This window comes from Quercus robur, chromosome 2, assembly GCF_932294415.1.
Source record: "Quercus robur chromosome 2, dhQueRobu3.1, whole genome shotgun sequence".
Taxonomy (NCBI): domain Eukaryota; kingdom Viridiplantae; phylum Streptophyta; class Magnoliopsida; order Fagales; family Fagaceae; genus Quercus; species Quercus robur.
In genome coordinates, this window is record NC_065535.1 from 85,629,735 (window position 1) to 85,655,328 (window position 25,594).

At 34.9% G+C, this 25,594-nt stretch overlaps 1 protein-coding gene across 1 annotated transcript; it reads right to left on the bottom strand.

Annotated features, from left to right (window-relative positions):
• Positions 1 to 1,920: 1,920 nt before the first annotated feature.
• On the bottom strand, positions 1,921 to 9,293 carry LOC126715517 (110 kDa U5 small nuclear ribonucleoprotein component CLO-like). The gene is made up of 11 exons (XM_050416148.1): positions 8,947 to 9,293; positions 7,036 to 7,800; positions 6,509 to 6,577; positions 5,191 to 6,390; positions 4,973 to 5,071; positions 4,722 to 4,880; positions 4,381 to 4,466; positions 4,103 to 4,301; positions 3,366 to 3,476; positions 2,988 to 3,194; positions 1,921 to 2,339 (listed from the first exon to the last, which is right to left on the bottom strand). The coding sequence occupies exons 2-11, from the start codon at positions 7,774 to 7,776 to the stop codon at positions 2,241 to 2,243; spliced, it is 2,970 nt and encodes a 989-aa protein (XP_050272105.1). The 5' UTR covers positions 7,777 to 7,800; positions 8,947 to 9,293; the 3' UTR covers positions 1,921 to 2,240.
• Positions 9,294 to 25,594: the final 16,301 nt, after the last annotated feature.

Consider the following 25,594-nt stretch of genomic DNA (forward strand, 5'->3'; position numbering starts at 1 on the left):
TATAACTTTAATATTAGTGTTCTTTTATAAGAGAATTATTAGAGTATACTTTTTACCCTTAAAGCTAGGGGGTTGTGTACATTTTACACCTTTTTGTTTTAAATTTCTTGGAACTTTTGCTAATGGATTAAGAGTGGGTTTGGAAAGCGATGAAAGTTGTAGATTATCAGAGTTTTTAGCTTATTTTAGTTATTATTTATAGGTTTCATTACATTTTTGATACTATTCATGGGTTTCATTATAATATTTAAGCTAACATTTAGCTTTATTTATTTTTTTAATACTTTCAACAAAAAAATTTCAGTTTCAGCTAAATAAACTGTTCCCAAACGGACTCTAAATGCATTTATGAAACTGCAATGCATTTTTATTTTTATGTGTAAGCTATTTTGTGCAATGACAATTGGAGAGCAAACCTTTTAAAGGGATTCACAAATCCACATTCATGCCATCAAGGCATCAACAATCTTGATAGCCCTACCCACTGGGCTATTGACATCTTGTTGCATAAACATATTGGAGCTCCCTTTTCTGTAGTTGTTCTTTCACTTGGGTTGAAAGAGAGCTTAACTTTGTGGTCCATTTTGCTTTCTAAGAGTTTATGTGATGTTAATAGTTTACTTTATTGTAACAACTCCTCCCCTGGTTGATGTTTGGGAGGCTTGGAGGACGGACTTTGTGATTGTTTCTTCTAATCTTTTAATGAAGTTTGGATTTTAGCACCAAAAAAAAAAAAAAAAAACAATGTATAGACAACTTTTATTTTATTGATAGTGGTATGCTCGTGTAATACACAAATTATTGAAAATAATAGCTATAACTCAATTGACACTTCTTAAGATCTTAGGTTAGACCCACTCGTTGTATTTGTAACTTCTAAATTAACATGTCATTTTTTATTATATTTTCCTCTACCTACTTTCATTTGAAGGTGTATTACTAATCTCTTTTGCACAGACCAATATATCCCAAGTAATTTTAGAAAAAAATTTCTTTCTATCTCAAGCCACTCTCTTTCATTTTTTCCTCAAAAGAAATCAGCCCTATCTTTAAACAAATTTATTTATTTTTTATATTAGTATGTTTTCTTGTATATTCATTCATTGTTCTCAACATTAAATCATTTTTATTTTTATTGGGTACGCTAATGTTTTCCTTTACGTATGACCAAACATCTCTCTCTCTTGTCTTTCTTCTTTTTCAAAAGAATCATCCATGTGTTTAAACAAATTTCATCATTCAATATACTATCTTTTTTTTTCAAGATGACACTCTCACCTTAACAAACACAAACAGAGCAAAACTACCTTCAAATCTAACGTTTATGCAGGAGAATGCCACCTTTCAAATGCATGCACATTCACGGGTATTAATTTATTAACAAAGTCTAGCTCTAAACCAGTTTGAAGCTATCTTCTCAACTTAATATATAATAATTTATAAGAATATTCATGTATATTATTTAAACAAGTCATATGACTCATTAAAATATTCATGAGACTAAAACTACACATATGTTCTTTTCCATCACAACATAATGGATTGAAGGAAGATAGTTTCAAACCGGCTTGGAGCTAACTTTTTTTCCTTAATTTCCATATCATTGGTTTATCCTCCGGCACGTAAACATAAAGTTCTCCCACAATCCTTTAGAATTTCTTTGGAGATCTAATCCTAGGCTTCTAATACGAGAGACACATTTTCATATCTATAGCATTTTATTTAATTCACCATTTTGGCAAAAATCAAGCTGCCTTCACCTCTTTACCATTATGGAAAATCAGGTCGGCTTTAAAAAAGTTGTTTCTTTGCATTGTGAATAAAACTACCCTTCACGATTTTGAAATGCATTTTTTTTTCTTCTCTCAAATTAAAAAAAAAAAAAAAAAAAAAAAAAAAAAAAAAAAAAAAATCTTCCGATTTCTTCTATCTAAATAGTTATCTGCATATTTACTCATCATACTGGTACACTAACAGAGATATATCCCACAGGAACACCAACAGTGAATGTCCATGTACTTACAGTACCCACCCACTAAAAGTAGAGGTGTTATTTTCATGATACTACTAGCTATAACTGCTGCTAGCAGTCCAAAACTCTAGCAACAAGCAACTACCTGATAACATAGCCCGTACAATCATGGGTAGCTCGATGTTTTCTGTAAGAATAACAATATTAAAGATGCTAGAACCACCTCCTAGCCGTGGGCACACGAGCACTAGTCTGTAACTGACTCTTATCATATCATTTGTTGATGAAGATCAGCTGCTTGCTGAGCCAGCTCAACCATCATGGCCTCATCAAAGAACTTGTTAATGCTCACATCCTCACTCATTCCCTGCCAAATTCAAGACAAACTCAAACATTATTTCTGATTCCATTATTGCTGAAATTGCATGATTGATAAAATTATCACTCCTATATCCACAGACAAACTTGCATGACTTCGCAGTATCCACCTTGAGTTATAAATGCAGATTGTGTCATTTAACAGATTGTGTGATAAATGCAGCACAATCATGGGCAGAAAGATTACCTACCTAGATATTTTTTATGTCCATGGCCTAAATGATAATTACAGGGAAAAGTCTTCTATTCATCAACAAAAAAAAAAAAATGACACAGCCCAATCATGCTGGTGCACTACTTGAAAGAATATCACAGCCCAAGCCTTTTGTGTGTGTGTGTGTGTGTGTGTATGGTTTGGTAGGTTACACTCACGGGTCTTGAAGCCACAATTTCAAAGCACACCCATAAATTTAAAATGTAAAATTATAGAAGGAAAAGATGTTTTAGAACGGTTTTCAAAAAGGCACTCTGGAGCATATAAAAGCAAACACAATGTACTTCAAAGCACTACTGTGAATTTAAAGAGTACAAAGGAGTCAGTGAGTGAGAAAGTCTGAGAGAGTTCAGCTCTGCTCTTTGTTGTATATGTCTAAAAGAGAGAAAGAGAGAGGGTGGGAGGGAGGGAGAGCAGCTATACCTTTCTACGCCTTGTCTTCACCATAAATTCACGAGCAAGGTGCTGAATTGGTGCAGGTTCAAGTGGTCGTAGAACAATACTCTTGTCAAGAGGGTCCCCAGGAACAATAGCCCAATGATCAAACACCGAGAGGCCAAATGCTTGTCCTTGAGTATGGTATCTCAAGTCTGTCTCAAAACCAAATGATTCGATGACAGGTAAATATGCCTGAAAATCCAATTGTGGAAAAGTTAGGAACAAAGTAAAAGTTCAAGGATATATATGTCTTCTTATGTAAATTAACAATACACCAAACAAATCAACAGTCCCAAAATTTTTCAATCAGTCATAAACGTGTTGCCTAGATGATTTTATGTAGAAAAAGTTTAGTCACCGAACCTTAACAATATAAGCAGGGGTCCCTGGTTGGGGAACATCAGCCGTTACATGTCCACGCCTGCGAGATAAGACTGTATAGATTGCAGAGACACAATCGATTGGGGTTTGTATCTGAAACAACAGCATCACAAATTTAATTGTGGCTTAAAGTTCATGCCTTGAGATAAGTCATAGCTCAAAAAATAGTTGTTTCTCAGAATCTCCATCATAATACAACCTCATGAAAGAAAAGCAGTTACTTAATCATAGACATTTAATATAAGGAGAAAATTTTGCACATGTTTTAGTTTAGTATCGTCGACGTTAGAATTGTATGATTAGATAATTAAATTTATCATATCCTAATAGCTTAAGCTTTTGGGAGAATCAGTAATTTAACATGGTATTAGAGCAAGAGGTCTTGAGTTCAATCCCTATCTCTGTCACTCTACCTCCCATTTAAAATCACACATGTTGGGCCTCATCTATTAAAAGGTAGTTTGAGGCTTTGAGTTCAAACATGAGGGAGAATGTTAGAATTGTGTGGTTAAATGATTAAATTTACCATATCTTAATAGTTAAAACTTTTGGGAGAATCAGTAATTTAACAGTTGATAAATTTCATTAACATCATTCCCACACTCATCACATCAACCTCCAATTTTTGTTCTTTAGTTGCATAGAAAGATACAGCCAATTGGATATCTTCCTTAAAAATGCAATCTCATCTAGATGTAGTAGAAGTAGCAAGAATTTACCTCCACATAATACATTGGTTCCATAAGCCTTGGAGTTGCCATAAGGAAAGCTGAATAGGCCACCCGCCGAGCTGTGGGAATGATTTGACCAGATCCCCGATGCAGTGGCTCAGGTGCAATCCTTGCATCAACTATTTTGAACTTGACGTTCCTGATGGGTTCATCGCAGAGGGGTCCTTCTCGAGCACCCCATTGAAATCTGTCCAAAATACATAAAATGATTAATGTTGAGGTAAAAGTTAGACCATGAACAAAAGAGAAGACATCATTAAGTTTACCCCTGAACAATGGAATCCTTGACAGCATTCAGCAAGTTCTTGTCAACTTCACCCGAGAGTGTGTCATCTAGTAGGATGTTAGGCCCCTGCATGTATGGCATTTTGTCAAACAATAGCATAGAAATCTCAAGTATTGCATAAAACACATCTTGAATATCTCATAAAAATAATTATAAATTTCAAAAAAAAATTGCGAACATTGCTGGGTTTAAGATATAAAAAAGAGCATCAAAATAGCATCCAAGACTAATAAGAAAGCAATAAAATTTCTTATACTTTCTTCTCTAATTCATAAAGAGCAGGCAAATGCACACATTCTCTCACACACACACACACAACACCTGCTTATCAGGGCCAAATGCCCATATGGACCGTGATGCAAGCACATCCCATCCATAACTCTTCTCAAAGAATTCACCAATTGTCTTCCGATTCCAATCAATGCTTACAGCACCATTCTCAATGTCCTCTGCAAGTCCTCTCTCCAAAGGCTCTGCAATCTAGAAAATGAGAAGAGGTATAAGTGATCATATTGAACAGAATCACATATGATTGTCCATGGCACCAAATTCAACTGAAATGGATCTCCTACCATGGTTATTTTGTTCTTTTTGTTTGGTGTTTCAGCAAAACATTTCATTGATGAAGATTCCACTACAGTTTCACAGAATGAAACGACAGGATCTGCTACCTAGATTTCAAGTTAAGCACAAGAAGAAAAGGAATCAGCACAAAGTACACTCCTCAAAACATCAGAACAGAAGAATTGATGTTATAGAAGTTAAGAAAGAAACACGAAAAAATAACTACCTTGACTTCTACTTCAGAATAGAGCTCCCTAAGGTCCTTCATGATTGAATCCAAGTACAGCTCTCCTGTACCTAAAATAGTGTGCTCACCAGACTCCTCAACTTTGGTAATGGCTAGAGGATAGCTCTTGCTGATCTTCCTAAGACCCTCCACCATTTTAGGCAACTCACTTGGATTCAAAGGCTCAGTAGCTGTTTTCACCACTGGAAGAGTGTTGAACTGGAGAGGCCGGAATATGTAGACATCCTCATAACGTGCAACATCCTCATCACAAAGCGTTGCAGTTTTCATTATGGAAGCATCCACACCTTCAATGAGAACCCAAGAACCAGCAGGAGCCTCAGCTATGGGTGTCCTATCTCGAGCTTGATAAACCCATAATTTTGTTACTTCTTTTACTGTCATGTCCTCCTCGTCATCTGGGGAATATCCCTCTCCTAATACTCGTACTGTCTGCCCTGTCCTTATCCTGCCACTATAAACCCTACCAAAAGCATCAAAGACACTACAGTCTGACTTGGGATACAGCTTGGTCACATTGACCATTAAGGGGCCTTCAGGATCGCAATTCTTCATGGCCTTGTAGATCATAGAGTCTTTTGGTCCTGTATATATATGATCGACCTTCCTTGTTGCAGAAGCTTTGGGGGAAGGTATATGCTGAACTAGCATATCAGTGAAGCCTGAGGCATTACCAAAAACTGAGCTACAAGCCAGTCTCAGTAAAGGCCTGACATTCAATTTATAAGCCACATTGGGAAGAGTCACACCAAGTTCGACAAGAGTAGCTTCCACACTCTTTTTATGTTCACCAATCACTTGGCTATATATTTTGTAAAGGGGTTCAAGCACAAATTGGACAAATGATCTTTCCCCTCCACCAGCAGGAGGTTTCTTCCTAAAAACCCTGGCATCCGGATGATAATACATATCTCCCCAAAGCCGAGACGCAAACTTATCAGCATCAAATGGGATCCCATGGAGTTTGACATATAGTTTAGCAAATGATTGCAAAGTGAAGGACCATCCTGCTGTACCACTTGCAAAACAAACATTTCCAGCAGCTGGATCTATAACTGGGACATTCCCAGCGTTAGAAGCGGCAGCAGCTATGTTGGTATTAATGACTTCCAGAGTATGCCTTAGCTTATGGTAAGCATCCTTTGGGGGCAGCTTAAGTTCTGTTATCAGCCTGTCAACCTAGAACAAATTTTTTGATATAATAACTCAAAGGAGTAATGGAAGTTCACTGCTCAATTATAAAATGACTAATACACAACAGATAGGCACTCAAAGAGAGAAGGAGCGAGAGAGCTACCTTATTGATTACAACTACAATAGGTAGGCGATCTTGGATTGCATGGCGTATAGCCCTCTCTGTATTTACCTGTATATCACATAATATTATTAAGATCAATATCAAACAGTCGCATCATTTTCACACATGTTACACTACTGATGAGATAGTAATTAAGTGTGGCTACCATTTTAACAAATCAATCCTGAAGGCAACTGATATAAATGGATCAAAAGATGATTGAGCTAAACATGGCACATCGTTTTGTCCGTCCAACGAACTGCAGTGTACAAAACTAACTTTCCTAATCTCCTGTCTAGGCAGATGCCCTTGAAGGTAACCTACCATCTAAGGTTTCAAAATTCATGCTACTTATCTTCAGTCTTTCATGGATGTCAAGCTCGAGCAGAGTCTTAGAATTTTGTTTTAGAGCCAAAAAAAAACTCATAAATTAATCCACAAGGTACAGGCTATACCAAAGCCTAAAATAGTTAGAAGAAAAAAATTAAAAATTATGGACCTTTCAGATAAAAGAAGAAATTGCTTACCATTACTCCTTCAGCAGCATCCACAATCAATACAGCACCATCGGCAAGTCTGAGAGCAGCAGTCATTTCATCAGAGAAATTAACATGCCCAGGGGTGTCCATGATGTTACAGAGGTATGATTTTGAATTGCTATCTTCAAGAACAAGAGACATTGGAATTGCCTTAATTGATATCCTTCTCTCTTGTTCATCAATCCTTGTATCCGTGTACCTCAAGTGCTTCTCACTATTTGCATCAAATGTGGACATATGGTGGGTTTGCTCAATCAACATATCCATGAAGACAGTTTTCCCATGTTGAAGGTGCCCAACAAGGGCAACATTTCGAACCAGAGTGGGATTCGACATAAGACCAACAAGGAATGGGGTTGGGACATACATTGAAGAATCCTTCACCCCAACCTCAAACTTGATATTCCTAACAGGTTTGACTATCGGTTGCTCTAATGGTTGCTCATCTTCATCCATCACCAATGTTTCAACATCTTCACCATAAACCTCTTCGGCAGTTGGGTAGTACTTTTTGTCCTCAGCAAGGACAATCTGGTTATCCATATCAACATCATTGGAGGCCGTTATCCACCCATTTGAAGCAGCAGCTGCATCCTCACCATCTGATGCCTCCTCTTCAGTAGGCCTGTCTGTAAGATCTTCGTCTTCATCCTCTCTGTCACTCTCTCTGTCAGACTCAATTTCAGGTCCAATATAGTTCCCGAACTCGTCATATAAACTATCATCCATGTTTTCCTTATTTTTTTTCCAAATCTGCCATATAGCATAAGCAATTAGAGCTCCTTTCAAACAACAAAGTTCAGTATAGTGAAATTCAATTCTCACTGAGCTTCTAGTAGCTCAACTTGACTGAAACACAAAGTGGGTTTTTTTATCTGCAAAATCTGGCTCCTGTAAATTTATTTGTTTTCATTTTCATTTTCATACATACAAAATCTTGGATCAGGAAATAAATAGGTCACCTATTTAACTAAATGGTTAATGGGTACCCAACCCAATCCATTTATTCTAGGTGAGACCTGACCCATCCATTTACCCCATTACCCACATAAATATACATATATGTAAAGGGCTAAGTATTGAAATGGCAACTCCAGGGCCTTGACCCATAAACTACAATTCATTTCGACCACTTCAGTTTCTACTTGTGATGCTGTTCTAAGATAAGTCTAAGCGTGAGACCAACATTGAAATTGAGTTATGGGGCTGGGAGGGAATCTGAATAGGCTTTTGCTTAAAAAATAAACCACCTCCCATATAACATTCTGAGACCATAATTCCATGTCCTGGCAAAATAGATTCAGGTTGCAGCCATATCAAGTTGTTTTTACTTCAGGACCATAACCATGTATCCAAACAACATGGAATAGTGCAGTGAAATTATTTTCACTTTGAATAAAATCAGAAGTCTCAAAAAGAAGGTTCTACTCATCCTTAATTAGGACTAATATGAATTCTGTTTATGGGCCTTAAAAGGGTGTAGCGAAAATTGAAAATTAGAAACAAGTGGCCAAACCAAATCCATAAAGCAAAATAGCCATTTAGGAACCAAGAATTATTTCAGATTAAAACAAAATCTGACTAATCAATATTTTGCATAAGAAAATAAAGTCATTAGTCACAAATGAGCCTTCTTTGTTTTCCTGTTGGAAGTCCATAGTGCATACAGATAAACAACCAGCAGTTGATACAAGAAATTGATTTAAACGCAACAAAAAGCACCCATTTTCCCACAATGATTCAAAGTTCCTATTAAAAGCTTTCAATATTAGATACAAATCAAAGCAAGCCCAAACAAAAACCATTCCAAAAATTATAGTATAATTACATGATTTACTCAGTGAAATATAATCAAACAGCTTATGGGCATAATAGAAAAAGCCAAAACTAAGCACTTACGAGCTAAGAAGTAGGAAACGGCGAAGATACACTGAGCCCACCAAAACCGTTGGAAGTTGAACCTATCTCCGAATCAGTTATGCAAAGACGAACTTCCCAAATTGAAGAACAAAACTTTATGACAAATTGTGCAATCCCACATATGAAAGGGAAGAAACTGGAAGACAATTTTTCAAAATCTGTTCGCTCTGTCGGCTAGAAGAAAGAGAGGGAAAATGAACCAGAAGAGTGTAGGGGTTTTAGAGTTTTAGAACGGGAAAAAAAGAAAAAAGCCCGATGGTTAGCCCATTTTAATACCCAGTTCTAACAGTACCCTTTTCTTTTTTTTTCTTTTTTTCTATAAAATCTTTGTTACAAACTTGGTATAGTCTTAGTTTTCAACCCATAATAAGAAGATAACATGAGCCTCTATTTTGTGCAAGTGATTATATACAATCATATTAAGTGAGTAATGTATATCATGTTGAACTTGAGCTTTTAGTATCTTGGAGGAGCTCGAGTTTGATTGTAGGTTTGACTCGAGCTTCAGCCGAGTTTGAAAATTTATTTTTATTGTTGAGTCAAGCTTAGTCATTTACTATTTAGCTTAGCTTGGCTTGATTATAGACCTATTTATGAATTAAGCTGGTGCCACAACTTATGTCACAACTCGTCCATGTGGCAAATTGTAATTGGTGGAAGGGTGATGGTGGATCCATGTAGGGACATCCCTCCACCAACCACAACTTGCCACATGAGCGAGTTATGGCACAAGTTGTGGCACTAGCATTGCTCCCTATTTATATTTGTTTGTGACTAGTGGATGATTACATTACCAATATTATCACTGATATCATGTCACGTTATTTTGACACTTTAGAATTTATTGACAAGGTAATAAAAGTTTTAGGATAATAATATGGTTTCTCTAATGGTCTATGGGAAATTCCCCTTAATCTATGAGGAGCATAAGGACGACAAAGATGTCAATAGGGTTTCTTGTTCTTCTTCACCAATAATTTTTACTCTCTTTATTTATTTATTTATTTTTGTAAATATGGAATTTTAGAATTATAGGATTAATAAGTTTTTATTTGTTTTTTTGATTGTATGTGTGGAACTTCTAATTCTTTTATTTAAAAGAAATTTCATGTAGTACTATTTTATTGAAGGGTATAAAACATGATGTGTTACACCAAAATTTTATTGAATTTAATATGTTATAAAATAAATATAAGGAGGGCTAAAAATTAAGAAGTACACAAGGGAACGAGTCCAAAGTCAGGGGCCATGGCCATGGCCTCCTAAATCATTCTTTTTCTTGTAATCCACTAAGGCCGCATTTGGTTTTGCAATAAATACAGGGGAAAATGAATTCTTGTAAAGAAAATGAAATCTGGGTGTTTGGTTCTGCAATGAAAAATAGTCTGGAAAACGATTTTCGATGTTTGGTAACATTTTGAAAATGCTATTTTCCTACAAATGCTTCGCATTTTCTCAGCTTCCAAACAAATTTTATAATAGAAAATTTCAAAATATACACTTAGCCCAACCAAAAATCAAAATAAAATCATTTATTCACAATATATACATAATATACTTAGTGAAAGGAGGAAGAAAGAGTGAGAGATAGATCGGAAAAGAGAGACATTGGTATCAACGGAGGACGGCGGCACCCAGATCGGGAAACAGAGAGATCGGTACCAACAGAGGGCGGCGGCAGCTAGATCGGGTGGGTGTGGATCGAGCAAGGTGGGTGTGGGTTTGCCGAAATGGGGATTGGGTTATGTGGGTAGATGGGTAGCTTGGATGTGGATCGAAGCTCATGGAGGAAGGTAGCTTGGATGATGGCGATGGTGGATCGGAGTCATGCAGCGGTGGAGAATGGCGGTGAGGTTGAGTGGGTGCGATCTCGCTGGTGCTGGGGTGCGATCTTGGTGGTGCTTCTAGTGGCACAATCTCAACGGCGTTGGGGTGCGATGAGACTAGGGCTTCTGGTGCGATGGGTAGCTTGCTGTTTCTCTCTCTCTCTCTCTTCTATTTTCCTAGGGTGGAAATCCTTTGAAGGTAAAATGGAACTTGAATTGATTTTACGAGCCAAGAGGGTTATTTTCCGGTCAACGCGAAAATTGATTTCCATTTGACCCAATTTTTTGTACTTACCAAACACATAGAGGGGTGTAAAATGATTTCCTAAAACCATTTTTAGCCCAACACAAACGCACCCTAAGTATCGTGAAATGACAATTTTGCAAGATGAATGGGTAGTGATGCAAAGGGTGCAGAAGATGTAGGACGAAGGGATTATACACACCATAGAATGGTAAATTTCTTGAAGAACTATTGACACCCCATTTTGTAACCTGCATTTAATTTCACATGAAGGGTAAAAGGGTAATTTTACCTTGAAAATAGGTATCTTAATTTTGGCCTCTAGATCCTTAATATCATTTCATCAAAATGATCTTGATGTTGTAAGATCAAATTGACTGGTCATAAGCCCAAATTGGACTATCAGATTGAAAACTATCATCAAATTAAGTTTTAATGGTCAAGATGCATTATTACAAATTAAGTTTGACTATATGTGATTATTGTTAGGTTCTAAAAGTTTAGAATAATTGGCAAACTATGAGCACAAACTTGTCTAGATATAGTTTCCTAGATCTATAGGTTTGATTAGATAATGTTCAAAGTGTTACAAGTCAGAACACAAAAACATACAAGCTGTAGAAAGAAGAATTCAAATTTTGTGAAATCCGACTGATCAAAAATTAGATCCAACTAATCAAAAATTAGATCCAACTGATCGAACATTAGATCCGACTGATCGAAAATCACAGAAAATAAGATTTTGCAAAATTTTAATTAAGCCCAACAACCCATTGGCCCATTACGTGATTAGGGTTTTAGATCTATTTCATATGGTATATAAAGGAAACCCTAAAACACGTTTTGAAGAGACTTTGGAAGTGCTTTTTGTGAGATCTAAAAGATATTGTGCCTTCTTCTATCAAAGTCACTACCGTAAATCATTTTCATATCATTAGATTTGGTAGATCTGAAGTTGTTGCGACAAGATCAACAATTGCTGATGATCTAAACCTTTAAGGGTGGTCTTGAAGTCTCAAACTGGAGAGTTCGTGTTACTAAACCTTTGAGTGGGATCTCAAAGTCACATGCGTGGGTGCTTATGTGCTATAAATTCAAGAAGAAAAGGAGTTTGTCAATTTGAAGTTTGCACCTGATCGTGTCAATAAGTTACTACTTGAGGTAGCAACAGATTTAGGGTTAAATTTGATTGTAAAAACTTCAATTCTCTTATAATAGATTTGCTTTACCTTAAGGATAGGTAAGTTAAATTCTCCTCAGGTTTTAACCTTGAGACAGTTTGTTTCATTGATTTTCCTAGGTCATCATATCGTGATGTTATTTACTCTTCCGTTACTGTACATGATATGATTTATTATTGTTTTAACCTAGATCTGAATAATTAACCTAAGTAATCATTTGGCTAATATATTAGGTTAAACAATTTGGTTTAAGAGGTCTAAACAGAACAAACAATTGTGAACAATGGATTCCAATTGGTTATAAATATAACTAATTTGAAATTAATGATGCGTCATAATTTAATTGGCTAGGACTACATCTTATGGTAAGGATGCACATACTTGATTAATTAGATAACCAAACATTAATTATTCAATGAGTAATTTGTGTAATTATCTTTTTGATTAGGGTAAATTTGGAACTAATTAAGTTTAACATGGAAGTGATTGGAGTCTATTAATGTTAATTGGAAACTAATTTGGGACCTATTAATGTTAATTGTGCTGAAATTATTTTCTAACAAATGACCTTTGCTTACCATTTCGTTGATATCTTTTAGAATTTTTTGAATCTGTAAGTGAGGTTAATTTTTCTAAAAACTAGACATCCGAGGCTTCAATTTGAGCATAAGAATGAGACATGTCTGATAAGAATCGAGTAAGATATGATTTTTTGAAGTTGGTTCCATGAGCTGTTATAATAACTACAGGAAAAACTAAATTTTGCTTGCTTGTCACTCTCACTAATCTCTACATTTAATGCACTAGCTTTTCCCAAAGACTGAAATAAGGTCTAGGTTCATGATTCATTTTAATCCTTTGTCAACTCTCATTAAATGACATTTAATTCATATTTTTTCCACTACTACTATATAAACCTTCCATAGCTCTTCCATTCTAAGACACAAAAACCCCCCACTTTTCTCTTTTTTTGAGTTTTAGTAAAGTAAAGTAGTCTTGTCATATCTTGATCTTCTTAAGACTCACTCTCCTTCTCCTAATTCTTCTTTTTTACTCCACCATTTGGACCTTCATCAAGAATCTCCTCCTCCACCGTATGGATTTTGCATGCAGGTATAATTCATTTCCCTCACTTGTTTTTTTATATTATTATGATGAGATTAGGATTAGAGTATGCTACTGTTTATTTAAATTCCTTGAATATGTTTGAATGTTCTTAAATGTTCATATGCATTCTTCACATGTTCCTGGTTGTTCATCACATGTTCATGCATAACACTAACTTTGATCTTAAATCCACATCAAAAATATGAAAAAAAAAATAGGTTTGTTTCATAATTCTCTCAAATCCTTGAATTTAGAATATCACCATCCACACACATTCGCTAGAATTTATTTTTCAATTTAAATGTAATGTTTAATAAATTGAATTAGGGTTTATTACAAGCACACACACATTAAATTCAATATATAAATTGATTGATAACATATTGGATGATATGATATGAATGTTGGTTACCATAGTCTAGAAGATCGGTTTCACCGGGCAAAATGGGTGCCTAACACCTTCCCATTTTGTAACATAGCATCTGAGCTTAGATCAAAGGTTGATAGATCAATACTTATCACTGTAATTTTCAATTTCTAGATTGTAACTAGAAAACAAAGTTAAGTACTTTATCTTAGATTTTATTTAATACAAAAGTAATGTAATTTCTTATGATTAATGTAAATTCATTTGCAAATCAATAAAATAAGGAATTTTTCAATTTTGGTTTTCTTATTTATTTCAATAATTAAATAAGTGGCAACTCTATTGTAATACCCTTAATTTAAAGGAGAAAATATAATCAGTTGAACCTTCGTTTTAAGAGGCAATAACACAACTTCACTCATTCACATGGGTTTGGCCTGACACCAAAAACAAGCTAGGCGCTGTCTCTCACAAGAACTTTAAACACTCAAGCTTGATGATACCTAACTTGGAGGCATGCTGCACATGCAAGATTAAACAAATATCTTCTCCCTTCCTTCCGAAAATAGAAAAGAAAATGGAAGAGGAAAAATATCATATTTAAAGCTAATGCTTATTAAACACATGTTTAGGAGCCAAAAGCCTTATAACTCAATTAATTGACATCTTTTAGTGTTTTCAATGAAAATATTTAGAGTTCAAATCCTCTCATGGCCTACTATTAAATTATAATAAATAAAAAAACAAAAAAAAACACACACACACACATAAACATGGGGTCTTTTTTATTTTTTATTTTATCTAATAAGCTGCAATTTCATTCATAAAACAGGATAAGATGGGCACCCTGCCTTACAGATAGAGACTAAAGATCTAGGAAGATTGTCCTTATTGAAAAAGAAAGACTCAAGAGAACTAAGGGAAAGCTTTGCAGCCGCATTGCAATCCTTTTTGACCCAACGAAAGCAACAAACTGAAAATTAAGCAAACGAAAGCAACAAACTGAAAATAAATGCTTAAGACATAACACATTATTGATGACATTGCTAATGGTCCATTCTGGGGAGAGGCTTTCAGAAGTTAGCGGATCAAAACAACTCTTGGTGTCTCCCTCAAGGATTATACGTTTCCAACCTTCCTCTTGAGCTAGCTGGACACCCCATAGAATTGCGTGGCTTTGGCTAGGATAGGGGAACTTTACAACTTTTTAGCCCAGATTTTTAACACATCACCTCTACTGTCTCTAGCGACGGCTGCTAGAGCTGAGTGTACTCGGCAATGGCTGCATCAACATTGATCTTGATGTGGTCAGGAGAGAGGGAGGGGAGGGGGGGTGTGTTCCATAGGTGCTGGGATTGTTCATTATTGATCTATCAAAATTTGCTTTTACATACAAAGACAGGGATGTGTGCTCTACTAATGGTTGGGATTGGCTCACTATTACATTCGACCTTCCTCCGGAGATTAAGGCCACTGTCCAGGCAGTCCCTACTCCATGTTTGCGAGAAGTGGGAATAAACTAGCATGGAAATTCTCCCCTAAAGGGGAATTTGATGCTAAGAGTGCCTATATCTTAGCTTCGGACTACAAGGACACTACCGCCTTTGATGGCACCTGGATTTGGAAGCTTTGTACTCCTCTAAAAATCCAAATGTTCATGTGGAAATGCTTACATCAGGCCATAGGTGTGAAAGAGTGGTTGACTGCTAGAGGTATGCAGTTAAATGGCTCCTGCCCAATGTGCAATGCAGCAAATGAATCCATTCTCCATGCTCTCCGAGATTGCAATGTGGTGAAACCAATTTGGCACCAACTTGGAGTACGCAACAACAACTCTACTTTCTTCTCTCAGGGAATCAAAGATTGGCTAAGCACCAATGCCAAGTCCAAGTGGCTGTCTTCCTCGAATCACCCACCATGGAATGTGTTGTTTCCCTTCGCTATCTGGCTTATCTGGCATCAACGCAACCAAACGGTCTTTAAGGGTAGAAGTGCAAACCCACAACTGACAAAGAATATCATCATGCAAGCCACGGAGTATGCTTTGTGCATCAACCGGCCTAGTAAAAACCAAACTAGAATGATTAGACAGATCAGATGGGAAAAGCCAGATTAAGGTTGGGTAAAGTTAAACACAGATGGGTCGGCTTCTGATCTTTTAAACGCTGCGGGGTGTGGAGGACTGATAAAGGATGATCAAGGAAACTGGCTTGGGGGGTTTTCGAGACACATTGGGCACACTAACAGCTTCATAGCTGAGGTTTGGGCACTCCGGGAGGGTCTTCATCTTTGTCACCTTATGAACCATCACTCTCTCATTATTGAGTTGGATGCTAGCGCATTAGTTACTGCTCTTAACAACCCTGTTTATGCCAATACTATAATCTCCCCTCTGTTTGATGACTGTAAACAGCTGGTTGCTCGCATTCCTCAATGCTGTATCAGACATATTTTTTGAGAAGCCAACATGTGCGCTGACAAGCTGGCTAGGATAGGACTCATGCAATCTATAGATTTTGTTTCTTTGTCTAGTCCGCCTGTGGACTTGATCCCTCTCATTGAGGTGGATAAGAGTGGCTTGTACACGAACAGAGTAGGCCCTGTAGGTGCCTCTGTTTTCTAGTTTTGTTTTTAATCGAATTTCCAGTTTACTAAAAAAAAAAAAAAAAGAAGACAGACTTTTATTGTCGAAGAAGCAATTTCTGAAGCGCCATGCGACATATATTAATATATATGCATAAATAGCCACTGTATTTTGATTGTTTAATTTCTTCTAAATGATTGCCAAAAATAAAAATTGATAACTATTTACATCGATCAGAATTAGACTTTACCTTAAAAAAAATAATTCATGGCGTAGTGACACACATTGAGAAAAATTAAAGAGTGAAAAGAAATAGAATACCCAAAAGATAGCACTAGATCAGATCATAAAAAGGGAGCAACCTACATACATGGTGCTCCATTTATTATTATAGTACCACATGTCCACAGCATATAGTTAAAAGTTCAAAAACACAACTTTAGGAACATGATTCCTGTTCTCCTACACCAAATTACAGTCTAGTTATTCACCGATTACACATATTATTATTATTTAGCTACAAGGCAGAAACAAGTGCATCACGAACATATAATTTGGTCATGTTCATCATGACTAGCAAGATATCTGGACCACAGACTACAGACTTCAAACTCAGTGACACCATTTAAGGTTCACATATATAGCTAGCTAGCCATTAATTGCAATAATCAGTGGTGATGATGAGGCGGGTGTGGCTTGTGTGGGTCATGAGGGCCCGGCGGAGGAGGGCCATGATGAGGAGGAGGTGGTTCATGGTGAGGAGGAGGTGGAGGGCCATGATGAGGAGGTGGTGGTTCATGATGAGGTGGCCCCGGAGGCGGAGGCTGATGTGGTGGCCCTTGGTGTGGCGGCCCATGGTGGGGGTGATGAGGGTCGTGAGGTGGTGGAGGGTTGTGCATCTTCTTAACTGCTCTTTTTTCTTCTTGGTGCGAGTCAAGTGAATTTTGTGATAGAAATGTAAGAAGCTTAGGTGAATTTATAAGGGTGTCACCTACATGCCATAAAATATCTAGATGATAATTGTGTCATAAAGTTTTCATATTTTAAAAATTATTTTATTTTCATGTGGTGATGAATAATCCCATTTGAATATGGCCAACATGAAATGAAATTTATGTCAGTCATGATTTGATCCGGTGAAATTAACCATTGGAGGGTGAGAAGGGGTGGATTGGCTTACCTTCAGTACTTTTTTAATTGGACATATCATTTTGTTTTAAATATACAATAACAAGTGGTAGTGAGTTTTAGGGTCCATTTAGATACAGCTGAAAATTGAAAATTGAAAAACACTGTAGCAAAATAATTTTTAAATATGTGAATAGTACTGTGAGACCTATTTTTAATAAAAAAGTTGCTGAAAAGTGAGGTTTGTGGATTCTGTGACTAAAAAGTTGTTGAAAATGTTACTGTGTGTGCACTGTTCACACTCCAAAATCAACAATTACGGTTTGAAAAAAAAAAGAAAAAAGAAAAAAGAAAAAAATGCAAAATGTGGATGTGGGAAGTGCGTTTGCGCTTCCCAAATGCACACTTAATATTTATCTTTTATTTAGTTAGTAAATTGCTGAAAAAGTTATTGTGTGTGTACTGTTCACACTCCAAAGTCAACAATTACAGTTTGGAAAAAAAAAAAAAAAAAAGAAAAGAAAACGCATAACGTGGACATGGGAAGCACGTTTTGCGCTTTCTAAATGCATACTTGATATTTATCTTTTATTTAGTTAGTAAATTGCTGAAAAAGTCATTGTGTGTGCATTGTTCATACCCCAAAGTCAACAATTACGGTTTGAGAAAAAAAAAGAGAAAAAAAAAAAAAACACAAAACGTGGACGTGAGAAACACAAAACACACTTCTCAAATACACACTTAATCTTTACTTTTTATTTAATTAATAAATGATACGGTAGTTTTTCATTAAAATAAAATGAAATTTTAATTTAAAAAGCCCAAATCCTAAAAGTAAAAAGACGATATATATAATAACAAAAATAAATTGATAAAAATAATTTTTACCGGACAAGCTTTTTCCACTGTCAACTTTAACCATTAATTTTTTATTGCATTATTGCGCGGACCTCAATCATGATCTTTTCGGAGAAGGTGAAAGTAAAGGTGATGTCCCTTCACCAATGGTCCTGACTCTCATTGTCGGTGGAGATCTCGTCTCAGGTCAATTATTGCTTCTTAGTCTTACACATTACATTATTTACGTTGTCGTTGTTATCCACAAGAGGTAAGGTGGTGGTGTTCATTAAAAAAGAAAAAAAAAAAAAAAAAAAAAGAGGTAAGGTGATGGCTAATCGCAGGGGCTCGTTCTGAGGCTTTTTTTCATGACCTTGGGCTCGGCCCAATGGGAAATTCATAAGCCCCCAAGCCCAGGCATTAAAGTTGTTTTTTATTTGAGAAACAATTTTGTTTTTGTTTTTGTTTTTTTTTTAATGAAATGGTTGAATTCTAACTTTTGTCTCTCGCTCCTTAAAACTTGAATATGAGAAGTGACTTTCGCACTAAAAATACGTGAATAGAGACAAGAGGTGTTATATAACTTTTTTTTTTTTTTTTTCTTTAGAGGAAGAGTGGTATGTAACTTATATTTCCTCTTTAAGATGAAAAAAACTCATAGAGGATCAGAGCAGAGTGGGGTAGGTATGAGAAGAACATAGTAGATTAAAGGTATTTTTTTTCATCCCTGTTGATATGGTTTCGGCACTAATGTGATAAAAACAAAAAAAAAAAAAAATTATAGGACAATTGTGAAAGTATTAAGATATAAAAAAAATATATATATATATATATATATTTATTTGTACCACGTAATACGAGTTTGAAGTCCACATAATAATTTAACTTTCTTTTTTTCGGCCATAAAATTAAGGTTAATTTTGGAATATATGTTGCCTATGCCCAGAGAGCATCTCATCTCATGGAGTGGTTATATATACAATCACTCCCTCGCAATAGTCTCTTAACTCTAAATAAAATAATTTTTCTTATATACGATAGCCTCATGGTTTTTGGAACCAAGATGTAAAATGGTTTTAACTAGAAATCCTTGCTCTCGACAGAAAATATCAAGTATATATTTAATAATTCATGGGAAATTGTTTGACATAGAACTATAAACAAATCTGCTATCACCCTTGCTATGGACCTCAATCTACCCTCTTTTATTGTCGAGGGAGACTCTGAGATGGTTATTTCAACCTTAAGGAAAAAAGAGGACTCTTTCTCTTCTTTTGGCCATTTAATTTCTTCCGTTAAGCAATTTTTAGTTTATTGTAATTGCATTTCTTTTTCTCATACCCGTAGATCGGGGAACTCAGTTGCTCATTCTTTAGTCAAATTTGCAAAAACTATTGATGGTGTGTTAGTGTGGATGGAGAATGTTCCACCACTGGTTTCAGATGTATTTTTAACCGACTTTGGCTGATTTCTTTTTTAATAGATGAAGATGAATTCTCAAAAAAAAAAAAAAAAAAAAAAAAAATATGCTATCATAAATGGAGCCATCACTATGATGACCATGTTAAAAATCAAGCACTGCCTCTCTCTCTAGAAATTTCTAGAGTTTCTCTTTTAATCTCTTCCTCTCCGGAATTCTCTAGAGCTTACCTGCATAATTTAATTTCAAACACAAATTTCTAAGATGTCTAGAAGGTTAGTGAAAAGCATTATTTTATTGCCAATAAAAAGGATTAAGTGGAAGCTCAAAGCCGGTTTCTTGACCGACATAAATCTTGTATAAATAGATGTGACCGTGTGACTTGAAGTGTGTCATAAGCACAGGATTGAAATCCTTGCCATTTGAACTATGCAATTAAGATATTGCGGCGATTTCAATCCATAAACACCAAATGTTGTCAAGTGAAAAGTGAAGCAAAGAAAAAACTAGAGCCATAGCGTCGGCAGCTGTTTAAAGAAGTGAGATGTGTGGTATATCTGGTGAGTGAGTGTATTCAAGGTTAGCAACCATGTGTGAATGTAAAAGTGCCGCGTGTGCACCAGTGTAAATAGTGGTGCTTGTAAATTAAGGTGTTGTAATTAAATATTAAAGTGTATTTGTTCATGTGTTTTGTTCAACAATTTTAATATCAGAGGTTCCGCTAACTAAACAGACCATCCTAACAAAAGTGTTCGTAAAATTAAAAAATAAAATAAAAAACGCTTCTATATTTCTAAGAAAGTATTAGGAAACATAATTTTTAACCCACGATCTATATATATATATATATATATATATATACACGTGAAGTTCGAACAAATGAAGAGATGAACACACATATAAACACCAAAATTTACATGATTCACTCAAAATTAGATGATTTCATCCTTGTAGTTGCTACATTGATCACTAACGACATATGCAACACGTTTAAAATTGTAATAATGAGTCTAGGAGGATGTTTCAGTTTAACATATTCTCAAATACTGAAAGTATCCTCAATAATTTTAGTAACACCAATTTTTTCTTATTTCTCCCTCAATCACTCAATATTTGAAGCGCAATATCCTCATATTTAGTATGGATAAATCTCAAACTTTTTTTCCTTAATTAAGAAGAAAAATATTATTAGATTACAAGTACTAATAAATCCCTTTTTTTGGGTCTGAACGTAGGAGATGTATCTAAGTTAATTCACTTATTTTTTCTACGTCAATATAACGCTTTATAAGTGTGAAACTACTTTAGAATCATAATACTCATTCGGTGATTCCATAGGGCTTGAGGTTTATATATCCTGAGTCTCCTGACCAAACAAGATTGATGACTAGTGAAAAGGAACGAAATGGGGGATAGCGAAACCAACAAGTAAAAAACGTAAAGACTAGACCATATATAATAAAAATCGTCTCGAATTGTTTTTTTTTTTTCCATTGATTTTTTTTTCTTTGTAATTCTTTATATGATTAACATCGATCTCGGAGATATATTTATTGACAGTAATTAACATGTCATGTTTATTACAAAGTAAAAAGAGTTAAGATACATAAATAGTAGTGCAATAAAAAACAGTAGCACAAACTTATTAAGCTAGCTTCTGGCAAGTTCTCACACCATATATATGGAGTATGCACAGCACATATGCTGCAACTTCAAGCCAATATATGATGATCAAGGGTGGTGATGAGGCGGATGTGGTTTGTGCGGTTCAGGAGGGCCTGGTGGTGGTGCATGAGGACCTGGAGGAGGAGGATGACCATGTGGGGGAGGAGGTTCTGGATGTGGAGGACCTGGAGCTGGTGTTGGTGCATGTGGTGGTGGTGGGTGGTGAGGATTTGGTGGTGGAGGGTCACGCATCTTTTACTTTTTCTTCTTCTTTTACACGCTGTGGCAATTGTCAAAGCATATAGAGGTACCTTGTGGAATTTATAATACTAGTGGTTGAGGATAGAGGCTAGCTAGTAGCTTATTTCACAACTGCAAGTCATACTCTTGTTTGTTGCAGGTAGCCCAGCTACCTAAAATTCATGGATTTCTCTGGATGATTGTAGCCCCATATATACTCCCATTGATGAGACTTGAGAAAAGCATTCATTGAAAATATGTGCTTCTAATAAATTGTTTTTGAAGAATAATGAATCAATGTTGGCCATCTGGACAGTATGAAATATGAATCATACAGTATGACAAATGAGGCGTTGCTGGCTGTTTGATAAGCAAAGTCATAGGCGTATGGCTTGTGATAGTGACCCATTTTCCTTGAGGAAAATTATTAAGTATTTATTCCTCTCACAGTCATGGTGGATTTCATAATAAATTTAATTAATGAGATCCACCATGAGTATAAGAGAGGAAAACATCATGTTATCGTACTCCAGAAACACTTAATAATTATAAAGTCTTAGTAACTAATAGGTTAAATTAATGCGAGACTCACCTTTAATGTTTGGCAATAATTTATTTTAATTCTCTAATTTTCTTTTGTTTATTTTAGTCCTTTAAATTTTAAGTTTATTAACTTAAAGTTTAAACATCATTTAGTACTTGAGAATTAGAGAAATAACATTTCATTCATAGTTGGTTACAGAAGGAGTAAGTATTCAATTTGGTAAGGTAAAAAAAATAGAGTTGTAATTCGGTGGTTAGAGTATTAGTATTAGGCTCAATGCATTTTTAGACAAATTGATTCAAAAAATCCTACTTTTGTTACTTTGGCTAATCTACCATTCATAGACCATTGCATCAATCTCAATACTCTATATCCATTCCATTTAAATATTATTTCCCCACCAAAAATCAATCCAAGCAACCAGTGCAACCCAAAAGTTTATCAAGAATCAACCCACAAATCAATCACCACACTCACAAAAAATCAACCCAAACCAAAGAATCATAGGAGAAAGTGTGGCCAACGTCGACAGAGAGAGTCAAATCAGATTCAGAGCACCATTACCGCAAAGCACCTCGTAACACCACCAAACCACCAACCAAATTGAGAGAGAAAGAGAAAAAAAAAAAAATATATATATATATATATTTTTTTTTTATCAGAAAAAATATAATATATATATATATATATAAAATTTTTTAGCAATGATGATGAACACTTTAATAATAAGGGAAATTCTGTTGACACAACTTTGTGTACAACTCGTCCACGTGGCGAGTTGTGGTTGGTGGAGGGGTGACCCACCATCACTCCTCCACCAATCACAACTTGCCACGTGGACAAGTTGTGCACAAAGTTGTGGCACTAGAACCACTCTAATAATAATATTGAGGTAATGTTCATTTGTTATTACCATAGAATGCATTGTTGGGCCTGATGTGCATTGTTTTTGGGTTGATTATGTAGGATTTTTGCTGAAATTACCATATAGTGAGACATGTTCGAATGCTCATAGACTTTTGGTACAAGTTAACTCTTGAATTTGAATATTAATGAGTGTTTGTGTATTAGTTTAGTTCAAGGACTATTACGATATTGACTCCAACCAATTTTTATTTTTGAGAGAAGCCTCCTATCCCCTAAAACCACTAAACTTAGACCCTATAGGTGAACCTTTATGACTCAACTCATAGTGTTTTTTTCTTTTCCCTAAAGAATATACTATAATGATATGATAATGTTCAAGTAGGATTGCCACAACCAATCACCCCTTATCTTTTATAAATATAAATGGTCCATTGTACACATGTAGAGGTCAGTGAAATCATTTTGTACTTTGTAACTGCTTAGAGCTCACTAATGTTGAATTACCTCCACCATCATAATTTAAAATATGAGATGGTTTTGAGTTTGAATTTACCACTGAGTTTTTGTTTATTAAATCATCCTTCCATCAATTTCTTTGTCATGTGAAATTTTTTGGTGGAGTTGTTTTAATCAGATTAGTGTGGATTGTGGTTATACCTACTCTTCACTCAATACAACCCACTTTGTATTTTATGAAGAGATTAAATTTTATAAAAATATGGTATAAAACCCAAGTTTTTTTTTACACCCTCTAATTCTAACATGTCACATTATTTTATCATATATTAAAGAATAAGCATAATCATACTTAATCAATTCTAATATCCATTTGAAAATCCAACTAAATTAGAAGTTTATTGAAATATTATTAGATGTGGTAGGATATATTAAGTAAAAAGACGACGTGACAGTGACAATATTTTATTAGATGATGTACAACATAAATTTTAAACCGGTCCTTACCAAGTTCACTCTTTTACGAAACTCAAGCTTACCCAAAACCCTCAATCGGGCCTGTTCAGCTCAGTTTCAGCACAACGACTTGTCGGATTCACGGTGGGCCTTATCAAGACCAAATAAACGACACCACACTGCTCTCACTTTCTAGTTTTTCCACAGTCCACACCACACGCACAAATGACACAATTCCATTTCCAAGGTCAATAATTAAAGACGAAGCAATTGCTGAGAGAGTATCAAGAAGTTACCTTGACCCTCCATAAAGAATAATGGAGCTCGTTTAAGGACAATATTGACTATTGAGGTGACTTTCTACCATCAAACAGAAAGTCATGAAAATCATAAATTTTATAAAGTGGATTAGTTTGGGACACCACCATTTAAAAAAAAAGATTAGGTTAAGCCTGCTTATTGTAAATTTAATTTAATGGATCATTTTATAAAAATAATATATATTTTTAGCCAAAGTAAACTCTACAATCTACTCCAGAGTACAGACATGTTTGATTCTGTTTTCAGAGAAAGTATTTAAAAACTATTTACAAGTAACAGAATAAATTACTGACAGGAGGATAGTTTCTATAATTAAAATCTTAAAAAAAAAAAAAAAATTCATTTGGTAGTATTCTGTTGCAATTTGTTTCAAATTTTTTGTGAATTTATAAATAAGAAACTATTTTGAAAAAATAAGAACCAAACAAGCCTTGCTAAATTTGCGTGGATTCCACTCATTTTATTTTTAAGAGTTGAAAACACATTTTAAAAACACTAAAAACAAGTAACATCCACTTTTTAAGTGCATTTTCCCTCTGATTATGCAAAACAAATGCTTTTGTTTAGATTACCAAAAACCACTCTTGCCTATTTTGCAAAACCACTTTTACAACATATCATACATTTCATTCTTTATTTTGGATACATCATATTAAATTTTTTTTCCTGTTTAGAGGAGTTTAAAGGAGAGAGAAAGAGTGAATAAAACAATGATAGAAAAATTTTACATAAGCTACAATGCTTGTGTATATGTAGATGAACATCATAGAATTGTGTATGATTTCATGCAAAATAAAAAGTGAGTGGAGCTAGTCTTTTCCCCCCATTTGTTTTAGCTACATTGTTAATTATTTTGCATTTTAAAAGGTTTTACATAACTGATGAGAATACTCTAACAATATAATTTGAACATTTTTTTTTGGCTTCATTTTACTCAATTAGTAAAGTCATTTATTATCGAATAAATGATTTAGGTTCCAATCACACTTACACCAAAAATCAATTAACATATTAATTTGATGAAAGAGTATCATTATAATAAATAAACATCATAAGTAAAAGAATCACCCAAGTTTAAACCCCCTCATTCAATTATTAAATTACATAATAATAAACTATCATGTCTCTATTTTTTTAAAGGGTAAAATACAGTAATTACCCCTTAAATTCAGACTAATGCTAACTCGGTTTAAGACATTTCAAATTTGATCAACTTGTTCCCTAAACACAAACAAACATTGAAAAATTTTATTTATGTTAGTTGTAATAGTTTGATTGACTTTTAAATAAGTTAACTGCAACGTCGGTTATGAGTATATTACATGCCGACGATGTTTAAAAACCAAATTGGTCAATTTTAAAACATACCATTTGGAATTAACCC

Bases quoted from the DNA above. Each gene is read 5' to 3' on its own strand.
- LOC126715517 (XM_050416148.1), bottom strand. From the start codon at position 7,776: ATGGATGATAGTTTATATGACGAGTTCGGGAACTATATTGGACCTGAA. The intron at 3,477-4,102 runs GTAAATTCTTGC...CTGTTGTTTCAG, and splicing joins AACCAATGTATTATGTGGAG to ATACAAACCCCAATCGATTG. The intron at 2,340-2,987 runs GTATAGCTGCTC...TGAATTTGGCAG, and splicing joins TGAAGACAAGGCGTAGAAAG to GGAATGAGTGAGGATGTGAG.